Below are 20,728 nucleotides of genomic sequence, written 5' to 3'. Positions count from 1 at the left end.
GCTGTAAGAACCACTGTTCATTATTTGTTCTTGACGCACATTACTCTTTGCTCAAATCTATGTGATGCAACCCTAGACAGCCTGTTCAAATCATGTTAAATTTGACAACTAACATTTAACTTGTGTAATCCAAGGGCTAATGAATTATTTAGCTGCTTGATAACTACACAAAGTCTGGATCATTAATTTGCTTGGACCTCAACACTATTGAGAATATTGTGATCATCTGCCTTTGATTATTAATTTGGTAGCATGCAAATGCTTTGTTTTATTCAGAACAATGCACCAAACACAAAGGTGCTGCAGTACCTTAGACCATTCTGGTTCTATCTGAACACATCTCTTGGCATCTTCCAAAGCCTCGTCATACATCTCCAGATTCAGGTATGCAGCACATCGATTACTCAGCAACACTGCACTCATTTTGTCAACATTCTCCGTCGTCTGGGGTACATAGTTCATGGCCAAAGAGTAATACTTAACAACCAGGTCATAATATTTGTCTTTGAACAACTGGTTTCCTCTTTCCCTCCATTTTTGAACAGCTTCCTAAAAAGCAAATTACAGTTGAACCTCTATAAAGTGGCCACCCCTTATTAAGCATGCCAGTTATCAAAGTCCCAAAATGGTTGTCAATAAAATACTGCAAATAAAACCCCTATTGTCCCCACAACCTTACTAAGTGGCTGTGGCCACCTTTTGGTCATCCTGATGAGCAAGGTCTCTATTGTCCTTATCCCTTTTAAGCAGCCACCAAAAATTTAACAAAGGTAGTTTGGCTTTCGTTTGGAAAAGACAGTGACATGAAAGTCCAAAATAAAATTAGTCAACTGATAAAAACATTTAAATACACATTTATGATTGTCTTAAAGTGATCCTATGTTCACTAAGCAATTAACACAAACTAAAACACATTCGAATTACACAAACCCCTATTATCAGCCAACCCCTATTAACCGACCACCTCCCATTTCCCCAAGGATGGCCACTTAATAGGGGTTCAACTGTAAGTAGAGTTACTGCTGTGGTCAGTGATAATTTTCTTTGGGCATACATGCACTGTGCTTGTCTAAAGTAAAAAGCAAAATGTCAGCAAATTAAAAACCATCATGAGAAATGCAGACACCCCACCTCATTCTTCACAGGCTTAACATGGTATCCTTTCTCTCCATGTTCAATACATTCAGTAAACTCTTCATTTTCAAAGCAGATGTCAGCCAATGCATCAAAGCATTCCCTCTTGATCTCCACAACTTGTTCAGGGGCACACTGCAGTGCCAAGTTGTAGTACTGCCTAGCACTGAAATCAGCTCCAAATCTGAGATTCTTGTTGGCTTGTTTCTTCCAGTACAGTGCCTGAGCCTGTAGTGCACATAATAAGCAGAAACTACATGTATCAATATGAAGCCTACAAAACCAGTAAAGTAAGAAGGTATGGGCTTGAAAGCAAGCAGCTAAGAGAGCCATTACTTAAACAACAGTGTCCAACACTAGAGAGTGTCCTACACTAGAGAGGCGTCAGATTTACATTCAAGAAACTGTGTTGTAGAAAATGTCACCACCCTCCCTAGGTTTTTTGGTTTGAACCTCTCCCCTACCCCCTTTGTACCTCCCCTTCATATTTTTCTTTCCACCAGGATACAAAAAAGCTGCATCTGATAGCCCAGGGCTAGTGGAATTGCAGTGAGGCTAGTGGAGTTTGTCCTTCACTCACATGAGATGTTTCAAGCAAAATTTTTGTAGAAGTTCAAATTACAGAAGTACTGGAAGAAATAAACTTTTGGGGTCTAGTGGGAATGCTTTCTTGCGCTAGTACTGATGATTGGTTTTCTCTGTACTCAGCCTACCCCTTGGAATTTCCAGTGCCTTTCCATGGAGCGGGTATAAAATAAGAAATATTTCCTGAAGCCACACATAATGCTCCAATAGAAAGTAATAACATATAAAATTTAATTTCATAACCTTTGTTTGAAGGTGAGGTTGATTCAATGCACAAGCCACATCAGCGCCTACTTCAATCAGCTCATTAGCTATTCCAAATTCCTCAGTCTCCAAGGCAACCAATAGAGGCGGCTTTTCACAGAGTGGCAGCCCATCCACATGCGCCCCAAGCTCCAATAAGGTGGAGACAAGGCACAACTTCTCTGCCACTTGAGATTGTATCAGAAGATCTAGTGGAACTTGGGAGGCATCACAGCCACTAGCAAGCCCTCCTTCGTCAGGACAGGCCAGCAATGGGCCCCCACCCCCGAGAAACAAGACACGAAGTCTCTCCCAACTCTGCTTTGATATAGCATCATCCACAGCTCTCTGGATAATGGTTTGTGAACACAGCCTTTCGTCTATATTCGACGTGCCGTCTAACATAAAAAGATGGAAAAAATATTAGCTAAAGATGAAATACAAGACTTACAGTATGTCTCTTGGAGCATGATGGTTCACTAAACCAGGCAAATGAAACACATACACTTAAATGAGTTTTATGTTATTTTTCAGAGTAAGGACATGTAGTCAAAGAGTAATTTCTTACTTTTGAAACTAAATAAGTGAAAAATGTTTCCCTCACACATTGCTGGGGCCTGGGTATAGGTCATGTGACCTATGGGGTGGGCAGTTGTTTTTGTTGCATCCACCATTGCTGACTGTCCCTACCATCCACCGAAAGGTATTACATTTTTATACAATGCCATTATAATATACAAGCCTTGGACTTTTTTTCGTTTTTTTGTCTTTAACGTAATGGTTTGTATTAGCTTTGATTTTGCAATAAAGGTGGCAGCACTCAGTCCGCTTGACACGGCCACCAGTGGTGTATGAAACCACTACAAATTTTTTCTTCACAAATATTAAGCATGGTATGCAACGTACCCTCCACCTCCGAGGCAATAGTAATGATCTGTGACAGTGTGTCATACTTCTCCTCATCTGTCTCAGCAAGTTCAAGAGCTGCAGTAAAAGAGTCCATAGCATCTTCATAACGCTTCATGGCAGCTAAGCTTGATCCCAGCCTGTAGTGTGCCTGGTACAAGGAAATTAATAATGTTCACACCTTTCAAGTGAATGCACGTGCATAATCAACACAGTTCAAAAGACAAGACATGCATTTTCAGATGAGCTGAAAAGCAAAATCCTGGCTTGTTACAAATCATTGTAGGTCAGGGTACTCTAGACCAATTTTAACTTTTTTTTTTTAAATTTTGGCCCACATTACAATTACTCCATTCTGTACAAATTATCCCCAGCTTTTATGCCAGTGCCCCATTACACTGTCGGATAGGGAGAGACACTGCGAGAAACACAATGCAATGACATCTTGACCTGGCATCAAGTAAACTAACCACAGCATTTCCAGCAATCATCTGAAACTTCCACTTCTGTGTCTTCTGAAAACTACTATAAAAACACAGGCTTGAGTTTTCCTAGAATTTTTGCCAGAGCTGCAGATGCCAGCAGGTGCATACATGCATACAATTACATGTATTGATTAAATTTTAAATTCTGTTAGTGTTAGTATCTCACCTTTGACCAGCTTGGCCTTATCTTCACACATCGTTCAGCATCTAGCAGTGCCACCTTAAAAGTCTTATTCCTTATGTGAACCAGTGAGCGATTACAAAGCAGCTGTGCCAGAAGTTCTCGGTCACTGGTTGGAGCATAGTTGATGGCCAAAGAATAACAGTCGACAAGAAGATCAAATCTGTTTTCTTTGAAAAGTTGTTTACCTCTCTCTTTCCACCTCTTTGCCTCACCCTGCATGAAGAGTAAGACACAATAGGTCATTTCCGAGTTGCCTTTTGCCTCAGCATCAAAACAAGTCTTTGTGCAAAACCATTCATATGAAAATGCCTTTCCCCTACAGGTTCATTGTAAATCAAAATCATGAAAGGTTTTGCCTGAGGACTTGTTTTCAAACAGAGGCACAAGGTAACTCAGAAATGATCTATTAAAAAATGGCAAATCCTAATGGTACCCAAACCCCCACGCAAGTTGTGAGCCTCTCAAAGCCCTTGCACATGTATCTGCGGGGAGAATTTTCAGAACATAACATTATTATAGTGACTAGGGTCTTTACTCCTCCCAGGTGTAGGACAGTTGCGATTTATCAAAATTTTTGTTACTCACGATTTTGAACATTCCGATCAATTGCCGGTTTTCATGCAACGTCATCATTTTCCAAAATTAAAAAAAAAACAATCCTTCTGAAGTTTTAGTTTCATCAGATAGAAGACCCTCCAAGAACTTGACATTAACCTTAACAGGGTTCATTATTTTGTTATAGAGGACATTTGAATTTCCAAGTTTTTGTGTTGCATGACACTAAAATGGCGGCCCAAGAGGGCTTTCGCATAGGTCAAAAGAGAAGTTATCGCTCAAGTTTTTGTTAACTGAACAGTTCCTGCACTAGGAGAATTATTACTTTCAATGTGCCAAAACTCTAGAGGAATAATTTTTCATTTCAATGGTAAACCTAAATGACAGATGTTTCTGTAACTTGACGGCCACCTTGTTGGTGCCCCTTGGAAGGGCATCAACATGGTGTCTCCATACAAAGCTCTACAGATTTGGGTGAAACACTCTTCCGAATAACACACAAATGAAAAAATGCACAGACCTAAATCTTGGCAAGGATGTTTTTTTTTTTTAATCAATCATCTATCACATCCCAGATTCGTGACTTAATTTATTAAATAGATATAATTTTTATTTTTGATTGTGTGACAGTGCAAACCAGCAATTCAAGAATATTTGACATCAGATTTGGATTTTTGTTCACTTCAAAAAATACCTTTGCTTGAGACGAATTTTTCTCAAATTGTTAGAAGAGATGCTTAATGTCCCCAAACTTTCAGCAGTCAATTGATAGATTAATTTACCTACATGCTGTGTTTTTATGAAGAGTACAAAGTTGTTTAACTACCCTTTACTATTCTCCCTAGAGATATCCATGCAAATACGGCAAAGCACATGTTCATTGAATCAAGTTCTTGATTTCAGCATATGTCTCAGTCACTGAAGTCAAAGTTTATAATAAGTAACCAACACTTGTGAACCCTCCAGATCTTATTGAATTCCACTTAACTTTTGTTCTTTCTTCAATGTAGTATGAAGCAAGAAAAAATTGCATGATGGTATCAAAAAATTAGTATTTGCAAGGTCATAATTGAAAAGTAATAATGGAATCAAAAGGTACAATGTGTGAATCATTACACCCCTATCCAGCTGTTCCTCACTTGTAAAGCTATTGCAGGTCTACATAATGTCTTTTTTTTAATTTTTAAAAACATGTAACAACCATTTGACAGCAACACAATACGAATCTCTGGTATTAAAAGAATACCATCAAATACAAAATACACATATACAAACCAGTGATCTTCCTGGCCTGATCTTGTATGCCTCTTTCCCAGCTTCTAAAGCTTCAGGATATTGCTGTAGGCTAAAATGACATGATGCCAAATAGCTTTGGACTTGTCCCTGAGATTCAGCCATGGACCGTGGTATAAACTCTTTTGCAAGTCCAAGTGACATGATGGCCTGATTGTAACTATGCATTTGGTATAACTGGATGCCCTTCTCCTTACAGCGTCGACCTTCTTGCTGCAAGTAAAATAAAAGGAAAACAAGTTAATATTCTAATTATGTCTTATAGTCTCTTACAAAAAGTAGCACTGAAGGGAGTTTCAATAACATGCATACAACTCTATCTATTCAAGACATTCAAGAAATTTCACCAAACGTTTCTGACTTTTCCTGGAATTCATCAGCTACTATTTGGGTGCCAAACATTTCTTTAAAACCAACATGAACCTGTACAGCTGTAGGTAGGATTAATATTTCCATAGCAACCACATTTTGATATACATGTAACATGTTTAAAACTTTTAACAATGTAATGTGTTCAGTGATGCTCACAGGGCAATGTATTTCTGCAGGAAACCCATGTCGACACATATATAAAAGTCTGCCCAGTGAGGGACTTTGTGTTACTTTTTCTGACATTTTCTGGTAATCTTTCCAGACCAAATGATTGAATGTATGCATTATGATTCAATCACATGATAAAGCAGAATCCCAACCAATAATATTTAACAGCTATCCTTTTCATCCATTTATACTTGAGGAGAAATAAATGAATCAGTTCTGTTGAAATGTTCCCTTGTCTCTCTTTATGATATCAATTTTGATCAGTCTTGGGATAGAATTCCCTGCCCCTCATTTCAACTGAAATGTTACTGAATGAAAAGCTACCCAGTCAAGTTTGAGAGTTTTCAGTGGAAAATTGTCCAAATGGGAGCCTTGCAAAAGTTGCAAAATTCCATACAAACCCTTAAAATTTTGTGACCTGTCTACCCAATCCATACAAACTCTCTGTTTTAGGTGATACTTGAAGAGCTATCATTTTGCCATTTTCCTCTTCTAAATACTTCTATTCTTGCTTAAGACTCTCAAATTTAGTTGATCTTTCATTTGAAAATCTTAGTTTTCAAACAAACGGAAAACAACCATACTCTTTCCCAGTCCTCTCACATTTTTGCAATGGGCTATTAGAAGGCAGGATAACAGATGTGGCAAGCAGTAAAGGTCACACATATATTTGTTATTAGTCAGTATTACTAAACTCCCTGAATGAACTTCATGTAGGCCTCAATAAAATTAACAAAGGTTCAAAATTGACCAGGGTCTGAAATTAACTTTTTTAGGCAGGTGCCAACTGGCGACTGAATTTTTTTTTTCCAGTCGCCATATGGAAAAATGTGGTCGCCAAAAAGTGTCAATAAAATTTTTCCTTCGCAGCGAAACACAAACCAAAATTTTTGGTCGCCAGATGGAAAATTCTGCTCACCAATTTTTCTTTTAAGAATCAGAACAAAGAGAATGCATTTGGGGCCGCAACGATGGCGATTTTTCCACTAACGATAAGATTAAATACGAACACGCTGATTATTTAAATGAAAACCCACGACGAACGAATCGAATGCCGGCCATATTCGCAGTTTCATGCGACTGCCAAATGTTTCAAGTCAATTTTATACCTTCTCTTGTCTCTACCTTTTGGAGAAGAAATGTACCCAACTGAAAACTGCCGTTTGGTTCTTTGCTCTATGTGCAAAACGATCTTTCCTTTCGCATTCTGTCAAGACAATCGATGGATCGCCATGTTGAATATCGAAATCTTCCACTAATTTCTTTGCACATGTTCCGTCTCCACGTTGTAATAAATTACGGAAAGAGTTCAGGACATCAGTCTTTGGACACCACATCGCCTGAATAAATATTCATGGCGAAAGAACGCACATGGCCTTCTGCGCCCGCAATACGTATGTTATGGGAAACCGCTGGAAAAACATGGCGGTGAAGCTTGGCATTGATCGTAGCTGTGGAACCTTGTGGTAGAGTTATAATAACAGGAAAATCGGTTTTATACTTCAAAAGCAGCGGAAAGGTAAAAAGTAAGTGACCAATTGGCGGGCGGCTTTGAATTTTATTTTAATTGATTTTGCTGAAAATCTAAGTTTGTGTAATTATCGTGGCTTGAAATAGTTAATCGCCCACTGGTGACCAGCTGTGAAATTCTGGTCACCAGTGCAAAATTTTTAGTCGCACTGGCGACCAGGAAAGTGCAATTTTGGACCCTGTTGACGGGTCCAGGGAACTGACACAAACCTTTACAAAAGCCGGATCAACCTTCCTACATTTTGCAATGTCTTTTCGTGCCTCTAAAATTCTCGTCATTCTGTAGTTTGTCTCTGCCCTCAAAGCATACAGGGTGGACAGCAGAGTAGTATTCTTCATAGGACAGAACAACAGAGAATAAGTCAGACACTGAGTGGCTACAGCAAAGTTCTCTTCATCCTTGGCTTCATATCCTCTCCTCAACCATTTTTCTGGTTCATCCTGTTTAGAATAAAAGAGATAACATAATAAGATACGATTGATCAATGCAGTTATACACAGTCATGAAATTAAAGCCTGGAAAAAATTCAGGCCTGAACGGGATGCGAACCCATGTCCTTGGTACTACCGGTGCAGTGCTCTACGAACTGAGCTATCAAGCCAACTGGGAGCTGCTCACATTGCGAGTTCGTAAGATACCCGTAGATGGTGAAGAATACAAGTGAATATATGAAAGACCATATATTAGAACTGGGGAGAAAGATATGAAGATATGATTGATCAATGCAGTTACACACACAACTTGAGCAGTTGTGAAATCAAAGACTGGAAAAAATTCAGGCCTGAACGGGATTCAAACCCATGACATCTACGATAGCGGTGCAGTGCTCTATCAACTGCGCTACCAAGCGCAGTTGACAGATACAGTACATAAATAATAGATGCATAAAAGATACATAAATAATAATTATAATAGATATGTAAAGGATACATAAAATAATAATTAGTGACTCATCAGCAGTCTGATTGTGTACAGTACGAGGGGTGGTGAATGGCACATGTAAACACGCGACTTTCCAAGAAGGCAAAACTAGTGTTTTTCTTTGCAAGCCTGAGACATTTCAACTTTTTCAGCTGCGAGACCAAGACTCCAAAGTATTTTAAATGTTACCTCAAGATGTTCAGATTCTAAGACATTCAGACTTAAAAAACATAGAAATCCATAGTTCAAGACTTTCTTAGCCTTCACAAAAATCAAGACTGCCAGGCACATAACCGCCTACACAATAAGACTATCAGTGTGAGACCCATGAAATTTGACCAAAATTTTGTGAGACCCATGGTTTTTGAAAGACCATTCGCCACCCCTAGTAAGAGATAGGTGTCTGGTGGAGAAACCGTGACGCTCCTTGACCCGTGAAAATGATAAATAGAAACAAGATCTGATGATTTGGTGAGCTGTTTGTATCTATTGACCTGTTGTAGTTCCTTACTGACCCCTTGCTTCTATAAACGTACATGTATGTATCTCGGGTCCTGGCTTTAGCATGATTGGACTGGTTAGTGGTAGCCAATCAAAGCACAGGATTTGGTTCACCTTTTCCCATGTCCAAGCTAGCCATGATAAAGGATTTAACACCCTTATTACTGCACATACAATAACAAAAGGTTATACACAAAATAAATGAGCACTGCCTACAAGTAGGTAAATAGGCAAACACCAATTTCCAACTGGCCCAGTTACCTTGACACCCGGGAACAACTCTAGAGCTCTTTTCATGTCCATGCATGCTTCCTCTTTACGGTGCAAGTCCCAATAGCAGTCTGCTCTGTCTCTAAGCAACTCAGCAGCAAGATTTGGTCTGCTGGGAGGGGTATGCTGTATTCCATGAGTGAAAAGGATAACAGCTTGGTTCAGTTCTCCAGCACGCCGAGCAAGGTCTCCTTGATGGCCACACTCACATGGATCCATGAGTCACACTCTTTTTATTGGCAAAGACAAAAAAAGCTCAAAACTTTGATAATAACATCCAGAGACAAAACAGATTTTCACTTTTCTTCTTTTGTTTTAATAGCTTCTTCCTCTTCTTGCCCAGGACATATTATTGTTGTTTGTTTGGACATGAGTCAACCACAAATGGCAAGAAGCTTTTGTTTCTTCAAGAATTTTTCTCACATAAATAATTGAAGCCAGACTCATTCTGGGCTCTAGGACCAGTTCAAAGACCACTTGACAAACTCTGACAATTCCATCATTATCAAATCATTTATCAAAGTTCTGGGTTGGGGGATTTATTTCAATTTTGTAACTTTTCAGTGAAGGTTTCTGTTTAAACTTTTTGCCCTTCAATTTTGGCTTTGACCAATGTCAAACTCCAAGAAACATGGACGGTGAAAACACTTTTATTCAAGAGAAATAAGAACTTTGTTTAACTTTTAATCCTCGATTAGCATCAATCCACTTTCGAACAACTGGGTCCTGATTTCTATCAGGGGAGGGGGTACTCCCTTATATGGGCTAGGAGTGTGCAACCCTGAAAGGTATGGCTTTTGAGTGATTTTGGTCTAAAAAGGGTAAGTTTTTCACTCTGGCTTGACATTAGGTATTTTGTTTACAAGAAACTATTTTTTCTCTACATCAGCGTTGGCAAAATGGACCTTTTCAGCAGTATGGCAGCCATTTTGAATTCTATTGTTTCAAATAGCTATTATTGGATGCTCAGGGGGTAAATTAGTATGTATTTGCCTCCTAAGCATAATTCCCATATATAATGGCTATTTGAAACAATAGAATTCAAAATGGCTGCCTTATCATTATACCCATCTCAAATGTTTACCCAAATGGTAGACATTTCTGGTTAGTTGCGGTCATATGTCATAGCCGTGTACTAATTTTTGAGGTCTGAAATGGGGTATTGATACCTGAAAATAGGGTATGGTAAATCACAGATTTTGGCCTGAGACAGGGACTGGTACAGGTTTCAAGGTTTGGGCCACACAGCCCCACCAAAAATTTCCCCCAGGATTTCTTTAGTTATTTGTGAGAAAATCTTCTTTGCTGGTTGGACATTTTTCCAAACTAACAACTGAAGTCAAAATTCATGCTTATCTTGGATTTGTTTGATCAGACTCTCCGAAGAAAATCCATGAGCTCAAGGCTTTTTAAAAGTCAAATCTACTAGACTAAACCACCAAAATAATATTCCCAACCCCATCCTCAGATTTCTTATCGCTTGCAAAGGCTCCTGAAATGTAAAAGTATGTCAACAAAGAATGTCAATCAATCAATGAGTTCTTTGTTGGAGTGCCAAAAAAGAGAATTTCATTCATTTGCCTACGGTCGACGTTGGAGCGACTATATACTAGGTGGAACTATATAGTATACTGAGCGTACAGTGAGGAAACACAAAATATTTATTAAGCTAATTAAGCTTACATCGATGAAGCTTTATACAGCACTTACATGAGTAACATCAAGGCTTAATTCCCCATCAAAACATAAGTCGCGTCCATGATATATTTCAGACGGCTTGCTGTCCACACACAATCATTCACCGATTTCTGTGCACAAAAGGAAACGTAATTAATAACCTGATTTCAGAGGGATTAAGGAATTAGATAGTTCTCGAGATAATTGATGGAATACTCTCCCAAACAAAAGAAATCTTGCCTTTGACTTTCCTTTCAACACGCCAAACGCTTTTCGCACTTCAAAGTTTTGTCAACCGAAGGATTTTAGTCTGGGTTACAGAATAAGCTTCCGTTTACAAATCTGCAGCTCGCAATGTCGGTGTTATTACAATTGAAAGCAATTCTCAAACGTTGACGGTCAATATTGTCGTTAGGTCCAGTAAGCAATGGTGAAAAATGTAGTCAAATGAATATTTTAAGACGTCACTCCCGACACAGCTCACTGTACTGGCATGCTGTCTGAAGTCCTTTAAAACTACAATTTGTGCTTTCCCCCCTCACAATATCAGAGGCTACCTGTTCTGTTAAAGAACTCAATAAGATTAACCTTACCTTTCAGGGAAATAACAAGGCCGTTTTACTTCCGACAACACAAGACCCACGACTTGTGAAGGCAGCAAAAATTCATGGAATCGCTGTCACTGACAAACACAATACGAAGTCCAAGCGCTTGAAGCCCAGATGAGCCAGATATCCGCTTCGCTGCACAGCTGCAAATCACGCTAACTATTTCCTTTGTAAACTGCCAAGATGTTCACTGTTCGAAATCTATCGAGAAACGCTTCGTTTTTGCTGAAAAAGTAGGAAAAAAACTTCTTGACCTCAAGCACATGGCAGCTTTGAGCGAGAAGGTAATGTAACATGTCACGTACGTCATGTGATCACGCCCGACAGACCGCGCGATACCAACAGTTAAACCGCGTTTTCGCGGCGTACTTGTGGGTCGCTTGCAGGTCTTTGTGCGCTTTCGTTTTCTTCGAAAAAAAAAAAATACACAAAAATTTTTATCACGTAGTCGGAATCCAATCCAGATGAAGTTGTCCTCCTAGTATGAGCCCCGGATCCGGGAACGACAGAGAAAAACGGCGGTTATTTTTGAGATTGAGGATTTTTTCCGCCAGTACGGCGAACGTAGTAGTTATTTTGCGATTCGCAAAACGTGAGAGGAAAAACAAATGTGCAAATTTATTCACGGATGATTACAATTATAGGTGATTTCTTTTTTGTTGATCTTGGGTAAAATCACCCAAAAAATACTTCAAACGCAAAAATATTGGTTGATTCAGCCTATAATTTTGATAATTATTTGTACGTAGTACCGCAGTGTTCTTGAGTATAAAACTGAGAGAGTAAATTGTGTCTTGCCCTGAAAAGCACAACACAATGTCTCTACAATGTGCCCGGTCCTCTTTCCCACCTGTAGGAGGCTCTTGACGGCTCGAGGGGATCATAAAATTTCCGCGTAGGAGAACTTAACCTGCGAGGGAGATCGAGATTGGCCCGAAGTACGGGAGGCGGATCATCCGTGTGAGACGAGCTTGGGCAAAGAACGGTAGGTCGTCTGATAATCCGTCTGTGTATAAATACGGGCAAGCAGCATCCATCCACACGAGCTATCGCGATAGTCCGTCTTGTGAGACGGACCATTTAATGTGAATAACTCGTCAAGACGGATGATCCGTCTGCTTGCCCGTATTTATACACATACGGATTATCAGACGACCTACCGTTCTTTGCCCAAGCTCGTCCCACACGGTTGATCCGTCTCCAGTATAAATCGGGCCATTCTCTCACCGAACAGAAAGAAAACGGAATCTGTGTCTCGCAACGTAGCTAGGGAGAACTCGCAAAAGCTGTGACAACACTCGCCCGTCGGCTAGTGTTCCCAAATTTCTTGTTCTCCTAATCCACTCGTGTTCCTATAGCTCGTTAGAAACACGGAACACGTTGTCTTTTTGTTACATAACATTTCGGCTGTAGCTCAAATATCACCTCGGTTAACCTGTATAGCCTTCGTTTAGCCTGAACAGTGCGAAGGTTAGTGCTCCGTTTAGCAAGGTATTTACACTGTAAAAGTCGGTTAATTGGGTAGGAAGTTAGGAAAGGGGGTGGAGGAGGCATTTCCTAGAATAACGAACTGGTTGCAGGCACTCTTTCCTCGTCCCTATTTTTTTAAAAATAAAATCCTCTTTAAAAAGTAGTCATGATGCGACAGTGACCGAAATCAGTACAGTATGGATTTGGAACAGAGAGGGACAAGGAGTCCATCGAGGACAGGAATGAAGCCTTTGGGTCACACCGGCCAACTGGGCCGTCAAACACCGATCAACTTGCTCCAGTGAAATCCAAAACAAGGATTGGCTGTGGTAACGTGAGGAATTAATTTCAGGCAAGCAAGCTCGGTCAGCTGGCAAGCGACCTGAGGAGACGGCCAAGGAGCAACTGGAAGCATTCTATGCTACAGGATTTAGAACAAGTGGGCTGTTCCTGTGTGGGGGTCAAGTTAAAGCACTAGCAAAGAACAGTGTTTGTTTAAGGGTACTGGTGGACGCGAGGGTGTCAAGAAATGATGAAGATGATGATGATGATAATGATGATGATGATTAGGCCTTTAGTTCCACAAATATCACGTAAAATCGCCCTAAATACCATTCCGGAATTTCTCAAAATGTGTTCTAAATATTGCATGCATAAAATTTTCTAAATATTTTCAAAAAAGCCCTCTAAATATCCCTGCAAATGCAACGGTTTTGAATCCCACAGGCCAAAGGTTTCAAAATTTTCTTGCATTAGTAGGAGTTAACGTTGAGGAAGAAGCTTCGGGCGCTTCCATGTTACCAGCATCCACCATTTGAAAAAATTGCTGCTTTAGCGCTTTTAGCGGACATGGAATAAAATTATATTTTTCGAGCGAGAAATCGCTGAACTGGATTGTTTGTACCATAGAACCGAGAATTGTTTCAAGAAATAGCGAGGAAAACACAGAGCGAAGCCAAATTAAGCTATGAATATTTCTAAACATCCCCCTAAATATTCTAAATATCTCGGAAACTGCTCAATATCCCCCAAAATGTCTGGATACACTCTTTATTTTTTATAAGAATATATTTTATAACAATAACGAGGCTTAAATTTGCGAAATTTAAGAATAATTCAGTTGGTAATGGTGATGATGAAGATAATGATGATGTGCAGAGCGTTCGCTTATAGAAAATACACTGAGTAGAAGAAAGCAAGTAAGCTCGGCTTTTAATTAGCTCAACACGTTGATACAACTACGTCACAAGCAAAACTAACCACTATTCAAGGATCGAGAACCTCAAACCCCCCCCCCCCCCCCCCCCTCCACCCCGGGCCGTCGAATAGCTCAAGCAGTTCCTTCAGAACAGGAGCCCACGGCCATGAGCTCCTGTTCGCAGTTAACATTTTCCAGAACATCAATTTCCACAGGCAACTACAAGTCCAAAGGAAAAAATATAAAAGTGTAATTATTAATGATAAGAAACTGTCATGCCGAAAGTCCTTGTCTACAGAAACAACGAGAATCAACATAGACACTCAACGCTCTCCGCTGGAAAGTGCCGAATCTAATTCAGTGATTGGTCGATCAGCTTCATCGTATATTTAACCTATTAATCAATGAAACGACGAGCCCGAGTTTTGTATCAGTGAACATGGGAACGAGTTCATTATCTCCTAGCTATATCTACAGTTATAAATTCCTAAGCGCGAGAAAGTTTTTAGGGACCCGTCCACACTTCGTTGGAGAAATTTGAAAACGAAACAATCACCAGTCATTTCGGAGTTGTTCTTGAGGAAAACTCTGACAGGGAAATCACATGAATGTCGTTATGCCATCGTTTTCAAAGAGCTCTGTTTTCATAATGTTTCTCGTCCACATTGAAAAGCAAAGCCGGCGTTTTCAAATTCCTCCGCTTTGAAAAGCGTTTTCGAAAAGCTCCGTTTTCGCGTCGGATTAGTGTGGACGGTAGGCCTAACCGTAGAAATGAAGCTGCGTCTCCAAATTTCTCCGGCGTAGTGTGGACGGGGCCTAATTGCTGGTTTTCAGTGTCACGCAATTCAAAATAGATCAAAATCAAAATCAAAACCGGTCAATAGATAAAGTCCAGAATCTGGAAAACGAAAGAACGTAAATATGCAAAGACTCTCGCCAAAATTCTGGTCACAGCAATTTTTCTTATGCGAGATATGCGGAGAAATTTTTTACCCAAATTTATAGAGATTTGTATGGAGACGCCATGCTGGTGCCCATCCATATGGGCACCAACATGGCGGCCGGAAACCAACAGAAACATCTGTCACTGAGTTTTGCTACAAAAGCGTGGATTTATCCCTCAAGGAACTCTTAAATATTAAAATAATACTTTTTCTAAGACATGAACTGTTCAGATAGCCAAGTTCCCCGAAATAAGTCACTTTTTTAACCATCATGACAGCTCTCTAGGCCGTCATGTGAATGCCGCGTCACGCAAAAGCTTGGAAATTCAAGCGTAGTGTATCACAAAACCAAGAACCCATTCGGAGCGAAAATTTGTATGAACATTAGTTTTCAGCTGCTCTTATACATCATTTAAGTAAAATCTCAGGAAGATCAATAGTTTTGTAGTTCGAATTTTAGTGACGTCATGTGAAAACCAGCTATACTGTAAGCAGTACCAAGCCACCATTTTTACCCTTAAAAGGTACAACTTTCAAATATTATCATGTTCAGTTGTCTGTCAATTATTATGTTTGTGCCATTTATCAGCTATCAGTTAGAATTTCAGCCCGTCTCTCAGCTATCAGTGAATTTTGACCAATACTCATCTAACAGATAACCCCATGCAGGCCAGGTGATACTACAGCTCTGGGGAAGCTCCCCTTTAACTGAAATGTCGATATAGCAAATTTCCCTCATGCCATTTGTTGTTGTATTGTCAACAGCTTAGTTTTCCAGTTACGAGCAGACTGCTACAATCCTATCATTAGCGGACATTTAATGTTTGGTCGAGTAGAAAGTCTCCTGCATTTTGTACAAAGCTGGTTGCCCGTGGATTCGCGATCATTGGTTGATCTAACGAACGTTTTTAGCGTTAGTGCGCGGATTTTGATTGGCTAGTGACCAAACACGCGAACTGGAGACGAACACGCAAGACACACAAGGCCTAAAAATTAAAGCACGTGGTTCAAGAAAGGCAAAAAAAGAAGGAAACAAACTCACACATTAGACTTTTGCCAAATAGAAGACGAAGTCTAACCAAAACACATTTTCAAGGTCAAGTGAAAACTGATTTTGTTAACTATCGCGAGTGTTACCTGTTTTTTCGAGAACAATTTCAAATCAGTTAGTTGATGTCGTTGAAAAGGGTTTTAGGTTCAATGATGCAAACACAGAACCTACAACAGGAGATGAAAGCTTTGAAACGCTGGTAATTTTTGTGCAACTTGTCGTGCAATTTTGTTGCATCGTTTCGACTGAGATAAGTCGCACAAAACGTTACCTAGTGCGTGTAATATGCCCTGGAATAAACCTGTCTCACAAGATTTTCAGTGCAGTAATTGTTAAGAAGAGTAGAACTTGATTCTATTTTGTACATGTTCATCTCAATATCAAGGGATGTTACACTACGCAATTGAGACCATTGAGACAAATTCCAAGAAAAATTGCCCAGCGTAACAGCGCCTTTGCTCAACCAGGCTATTCTGAACACTAGTGCAGTATGCATAGTTTGTCTTGTTTTCATCTTCAATTTTAAACTGATTACCATCGACTCGCAAGTCTATCTTTTCCGCTTTCGACTGCGTCGCTTCGATTTTCCAACCTTTTCCTTTCCACTAGTAAATTCTATAAAAGACGCATTTTCTTCATCTTCCCCGTCGTCTTCTTTGATGTCTTCGCGGAATATTTCATTTTCTGATTCCACTTCTTCAATTTTAGCCTTAAGAGAGTCTTCTTTTGCTAAAGATCACAAAAAAGTATTTTCATTAACCTTGACATTGATCTCTTCTCCATGAGCTTTAATTTTGGCAAAATATGATGGCCCTTCATTGCAGGAGATCAAACATAACTATCTATAAATAAAGCGCGAGTTCCGTAAAGAAAAAGATCAAATGCGCTAAATTCAAAGACAAAAAATTACCTTGTTCCACAATTTTTTCAGTCTTCTGAAGTGCGTCTTCGAATGATTTTAACTCATTGATAAGCGAGCTGATGTTGGTCCAGTTGAGAGAAGATTCTATGGACTGCACCTCGTTGTTTATCGAAGAATGGATTCTCTCCAAACGATCCAAATCTAGTTCAACTTGCTTCTTTTCACCAGCCAAAGAAGGATCTTCTAACGTTTTGCGCAGCTCGTTTTCTTTCGTCAAAGAGGGGTGAACTTTGTGTAAATAGAGTTCTTTATAGTGGTGGAATTCCTTGGCTTTTTGGAAATGTGCATGAGTACTTCGGTGGGCTTCTGCAGTCTCCATATGTTCGTCTGGTGATGTCCTATTCATCTCTTGGTTGCTCCCGTGACGGTCTTCTAAAGAGCAAACCATGAAAAAAAGTAATTAACTGACTAGGCTATTTACCGTTAATTTGAAGACCATTTGAAATTTAAAACTCAGAATTCTAGATCGCGGATTGAATTTCCAATAAGTTTAGTTTCTTTAAGATCCTTATTTCTTCACATTTCCCTCTGATTCAACAGTTCTTCATAACGAGGCATATGTCTATTGTCCACTTCTAGAGCCCCGCCCTCTTTTATGACGAGAGTCATCAACAAGCCAACTTAAAAGCAGTTTTCTTTTTATGACTACAGAAACAACAAATGTATTTAAAGGATCACCTTCATTATCTTCACTGCCCATGGGGAGGCTCTCATCCTTTTGAACTTGAAAATTTGTTCCACAAATTCCACAGGCAGATGAGTCGACTCTGAACTGGGCAAAATGTTCCTCTAACGCGTTCGATGACGACCTGGTCTGTTCTTCAATGGACTCAAACCTTCTAAGTTTTCTAACTTTCAAGACTCTTGCGAGAAAACTGAATTTCTCCGCCAACTTCCTTCTTCTGTACCATTTTTGGATCACACTGACGTTCACTTCGCGACGAGCGCTTTCTCTCTCTTTGAGCTCGTCTTCTGTATATTCTACTTCCATACCTTCTCCTGCAGAGTCAAGAATTTCGGTGTCTTCTGAATTGTCTCCCTCTGGACGGACAGCATGTCTAACACCAGATGCTTCCACTTGGTGCTGATCCCGTGTTAATTCTTCTCGCAAGTTGCATACCTCAGTGCGAAAACTTTGAGCGTAGCGGCTTGGATTTGATGGCCCATCAGACCAAAGTTGGCCTTTGTTCCAGCGAAGATCGTACAATTCTTCGCCACGGCTATCAAGCAGCTTCTTCAATGTTGTTATGACGTCAGAGAAACCTTTGGCTTCTTGAATTTCCTCTAGAGCTGTGCTGACGTGGTGAGGTAAACGGGGACTTGCCTTGATTTTAAGGATATTTTCCAGTAAAACTTTATCTAAGAAAATTGAAATTCCTCTTCCACAGTTGCAGAGCATGGTAAGGACCAACACCAGGGCTCTCTCAGCTTCCCCAGTGTCTTCTGAATCAATGGCGTCTCCTAACACGTCAAACAAGGGTGCTTCTTTACCACATGTCAATCTTGTCATGTAGTTCAGAATCGAATAGACTGCTTTTAACAGACCCAGTTTATCTGATTCATGACTAGCCTGGTGATCAACTGCCTCGTACAAGGTAAAGATGCCTTTCTCCCCAGCCCCTGGTCTGAAGTTATCCCAGAGCCGGACCACAGTAAGGTAACTTGCTGGTAAACAGACCGGATATCGGTGGTCTACACACAGGCGAGAGTACAATGCAAGACAAGCGGTCATTTGGTGCTCCAAGATCATGACCGTGTTGGCAATTGATGGATAACTCATACCACTTCGCTTTGCTGTTAATGTGAGGAAACGTCGGATAATGAAGTGGGCTGCATCTTTGACATTACCATGTACGTGTAGGCGTTTCTTTCCGTATTCCCACCAGTGCAGATAGCTTTCGTAGCGACGACCACTTTGGTTTGTGTCTTCAATCATGCCGTTCTTCACGAGGTGCTCATTTGTTAGCCTGGAACCCAGTTGTTTTGCCTTTCTCAGAAACCCATTCTCCTCTTCACAAATCAACCTCACCATAAAAGGAGAAGAACCAATTATTTGAAGACATGATGACACTTTAAGGAAGTTATCCGTGTCTGATCTGCGTTTGTCCTCAGCCATGCTTTTCCAAGAGTGGTGGGCAAATTGTGATAGTCGATGCTTTACTGATTGAGTAATTCTTATGTTATCAACTTGTGAACCTGTAAGATGATATTTTCTGCATCCCGAGGCAGGAAACAGAAAATTGTAGAAACGTTGACAAGCATGAAACTCTTTGAAATCATTAAACATCAATATTGCAGAGATTTCCATTCCATCTGGGAAAGCAGCAATGTCCGATATGAATCTTTCAACAACTGATTCCAAAAAAATAAAATTGAACAAAGCAGTGAATCGAGTATTAAAGAGTTCTTGCGTGTCGTTGTGCTGGTATGGACAGTCTTCATTTTCACATAATCTTCTCTGTGTCACTTCCCTGCAGACCGCACTCTTCAGAAGGGACGTTTCCAACATCTTGCGAATCATTACCACGAGAGTACCAGAAGAAGTAATCAAAAATCGTGCAATTTTGTGATGTGCTTCCACAGTGTCGATAGTCGCTTCAGTTTTAGAAATATTGCTTTTGACGAATTCGGGATGCGTCTTGGCGAATCGTCCTCCAGACTTACAGAAAAACCTTGCCTTGTGCGCATCGTCGGTTTTGAAAAGTCCAAAGTGCCCTTCACACCTTGTTATTTCTTGTCTCTCAGCCATTGTCAGCTTAGCAGCAGGCTTGAACAAATAAATTACCAGTCGAAGCACCCTCTCCAAGGCTCGAACAATAACCCACTGTTGATAGTCAGGTGGAGGAATACAACTTGTAGCTTGAAGTAAATGTGATACACTCTCCAATTCACCGCTGCAATTTTTGCACTTGTTGAACAATCTGCCGGCTTCCTGAAGCTTCCGTATATCCCGGGATAGATTTCCTAGCATCAGTGATGCTTCGGCTTGGCCATTTATGTCGCTACAATGCTGATACTTTTCTAGGGCACGTTGAAGAATCTCAGGAGTGTCTTCCGTTTCCTTGGTTGTACGAACTTGTGCCATTAAACAATCAGCAGCAAACTTGGGATCGTTAGAATACTTAACTGCTTCCTGGAATCTTCCTGTGTCTCTTAAAAGACGAGCAGCTTCGTCCCGTCTTCCGTCATCTTCCAAAGCTCTGGCGGCCTCATTTAGACATCCCCGTTTCTTTAAAAATGCAATGCGATCAGTGGTGGATGGGAGGTGTTGAAGGACCTCTTCCATTTCTTTTGTTTTCCCTCGCTTGAAATGCTGATCTGCCAGTTGGTGACGAAGCCGCTCAACAGTGCGAGTAGACCTTGGTGGAATAATTCCTTGTCTTCCCTCGCCACTTTTGGAAAGGATTTTGAAGCGTTCAAGGGCATTGAGCGCATCTTCATAGAGGCCTGCTTGACAAAATGTCTCGATTGCCTCAGCATAATTGTTCTGGGATTCGTAGCATTTGCTTGCTTCTTTGTAAAGTCCTTTCCTCTTGAAGAGCCGAGCAGCATATTGAAACTAATGAAAAAAAAGAGAGATTAATAAAAATACCAGAGCTGACTTGACATGAAATGTAATTCAAATTTCAAAAGGAGAAAAGAAAATTACGCAAATTATTATATTTAGTGTAATATTTACCTTTCCTGTCTTCTCGTAAAGTTTGGCCAAC

The 20,728-nt window shown here is 40.2% G+C and overlaps 2 protein-coding genes across 5 annotated transcripts in view; both read right to left on the bottom strand.

The window, feature by feature from the left end:
* The window catches only part of LOC110046602 (TPR and ankyrin repeat-containing protein 1-like), a 30,961-nt gene extending 16,935 nt beyond the window's left edge, over positions 1-14,026 (bottom strand). The window contains exons 1-10 of one of the 2 annotated variants that reach the window (XM_089273728.1): positions 11,419-14,026; positions 10,859-10,956; positions 9,140-9,377; positions 7,666-7,896; positions 5,368-5,598; positions 3,520-3,750; positions 2,869-3,019; positions 1,963-2,360; positions 1,132-1,362; positions 310-549 (exon numbers count right to left, since the gene is read on the bottom strand). In XM_089273728.1, coding sequence (XP_089129854.1) covers positions 310-549; positions 1,132-1,362; positions 1,963-2,360; positions 2,869-3,019; positions 3,520-3,750; positions 5,368-5,598; positions 7,666-7,896; positions 9,140-9,367 — 1,941 coding nt within the window. In that variant the 5' untranslated portion in view covers positions 9,368-9,377; positions 10,859-10,956; positions 11,419-14,026. Of the gene's footprint in view, positions 1-309; positions 550-1,131; positions 1,363-1,962; positions 2,361-2,868; positions 3,020-3,519; positions 3,751-5,367; positions 5,599-7,665; positions 7,897-9,139; positions 9,378-10,858 lie in introns of both variants that reach the window. The other variant, XM_089273727.1, reaches the window with a different exon arrangement.
* A 72-nt stretch (positions 14,027-14,098) lies between these two features.
* The window catches only part of LOC110046576 (uncharacterized), a 25,571-nt gene continuing 18,941 nt past the window's right edge, over positions 14,099-20,728 (bottom strand). For 2 of the 3 annotated variants that reach the window (XM_089273724.1, XM_089273725.1), the window contains exons 17-20: positions 20,698-20,728; positions 17,697-20,577; positions 17,007-17,390; positions 14,099-16,825 (exon numbers count right to left, since the gene is read on the bottom strand). The exon at positions 20,698-20,728 is cut by the window's right edge and continues 614 nt beyond it. In XM_089273724.1, the coding sequence (XP_089129850.1) occupies positions 16,647-16,825; positions 17,007-17,390; positions 17,697-20,577; positions 20,698-20,728 (3,475 nt within the window). In that variant the 3' untranslated portion in view covers positions 14,099-16,646. The remainder of the gene's footprint in view (positions 16,826-17,006; positions 17,391-17,696; positions 20,578-20,697) is intronic. The other variant, XM_089273726.1, reaches the window with a different exon arrangement.

Source organism: Orbicella faveolata, unplaced genomic scaffold (assembly GCF_042242905.1).
Source record: "Orbicella faveolata isolate gen_17 unplaced genomic scaffold, um_ofav_v1 contig_35, whole genome shotgun sequence".
Lineage (NCBI taxonomy): Eukaryota > Metazoa > Cnidaria > Anthozoa > Scleractinia > Merulinidae > Orbicella > Orbicella faveolata.
This window is presented reverse-complemented; position numbering and strand designations above follow the sequence as displayed.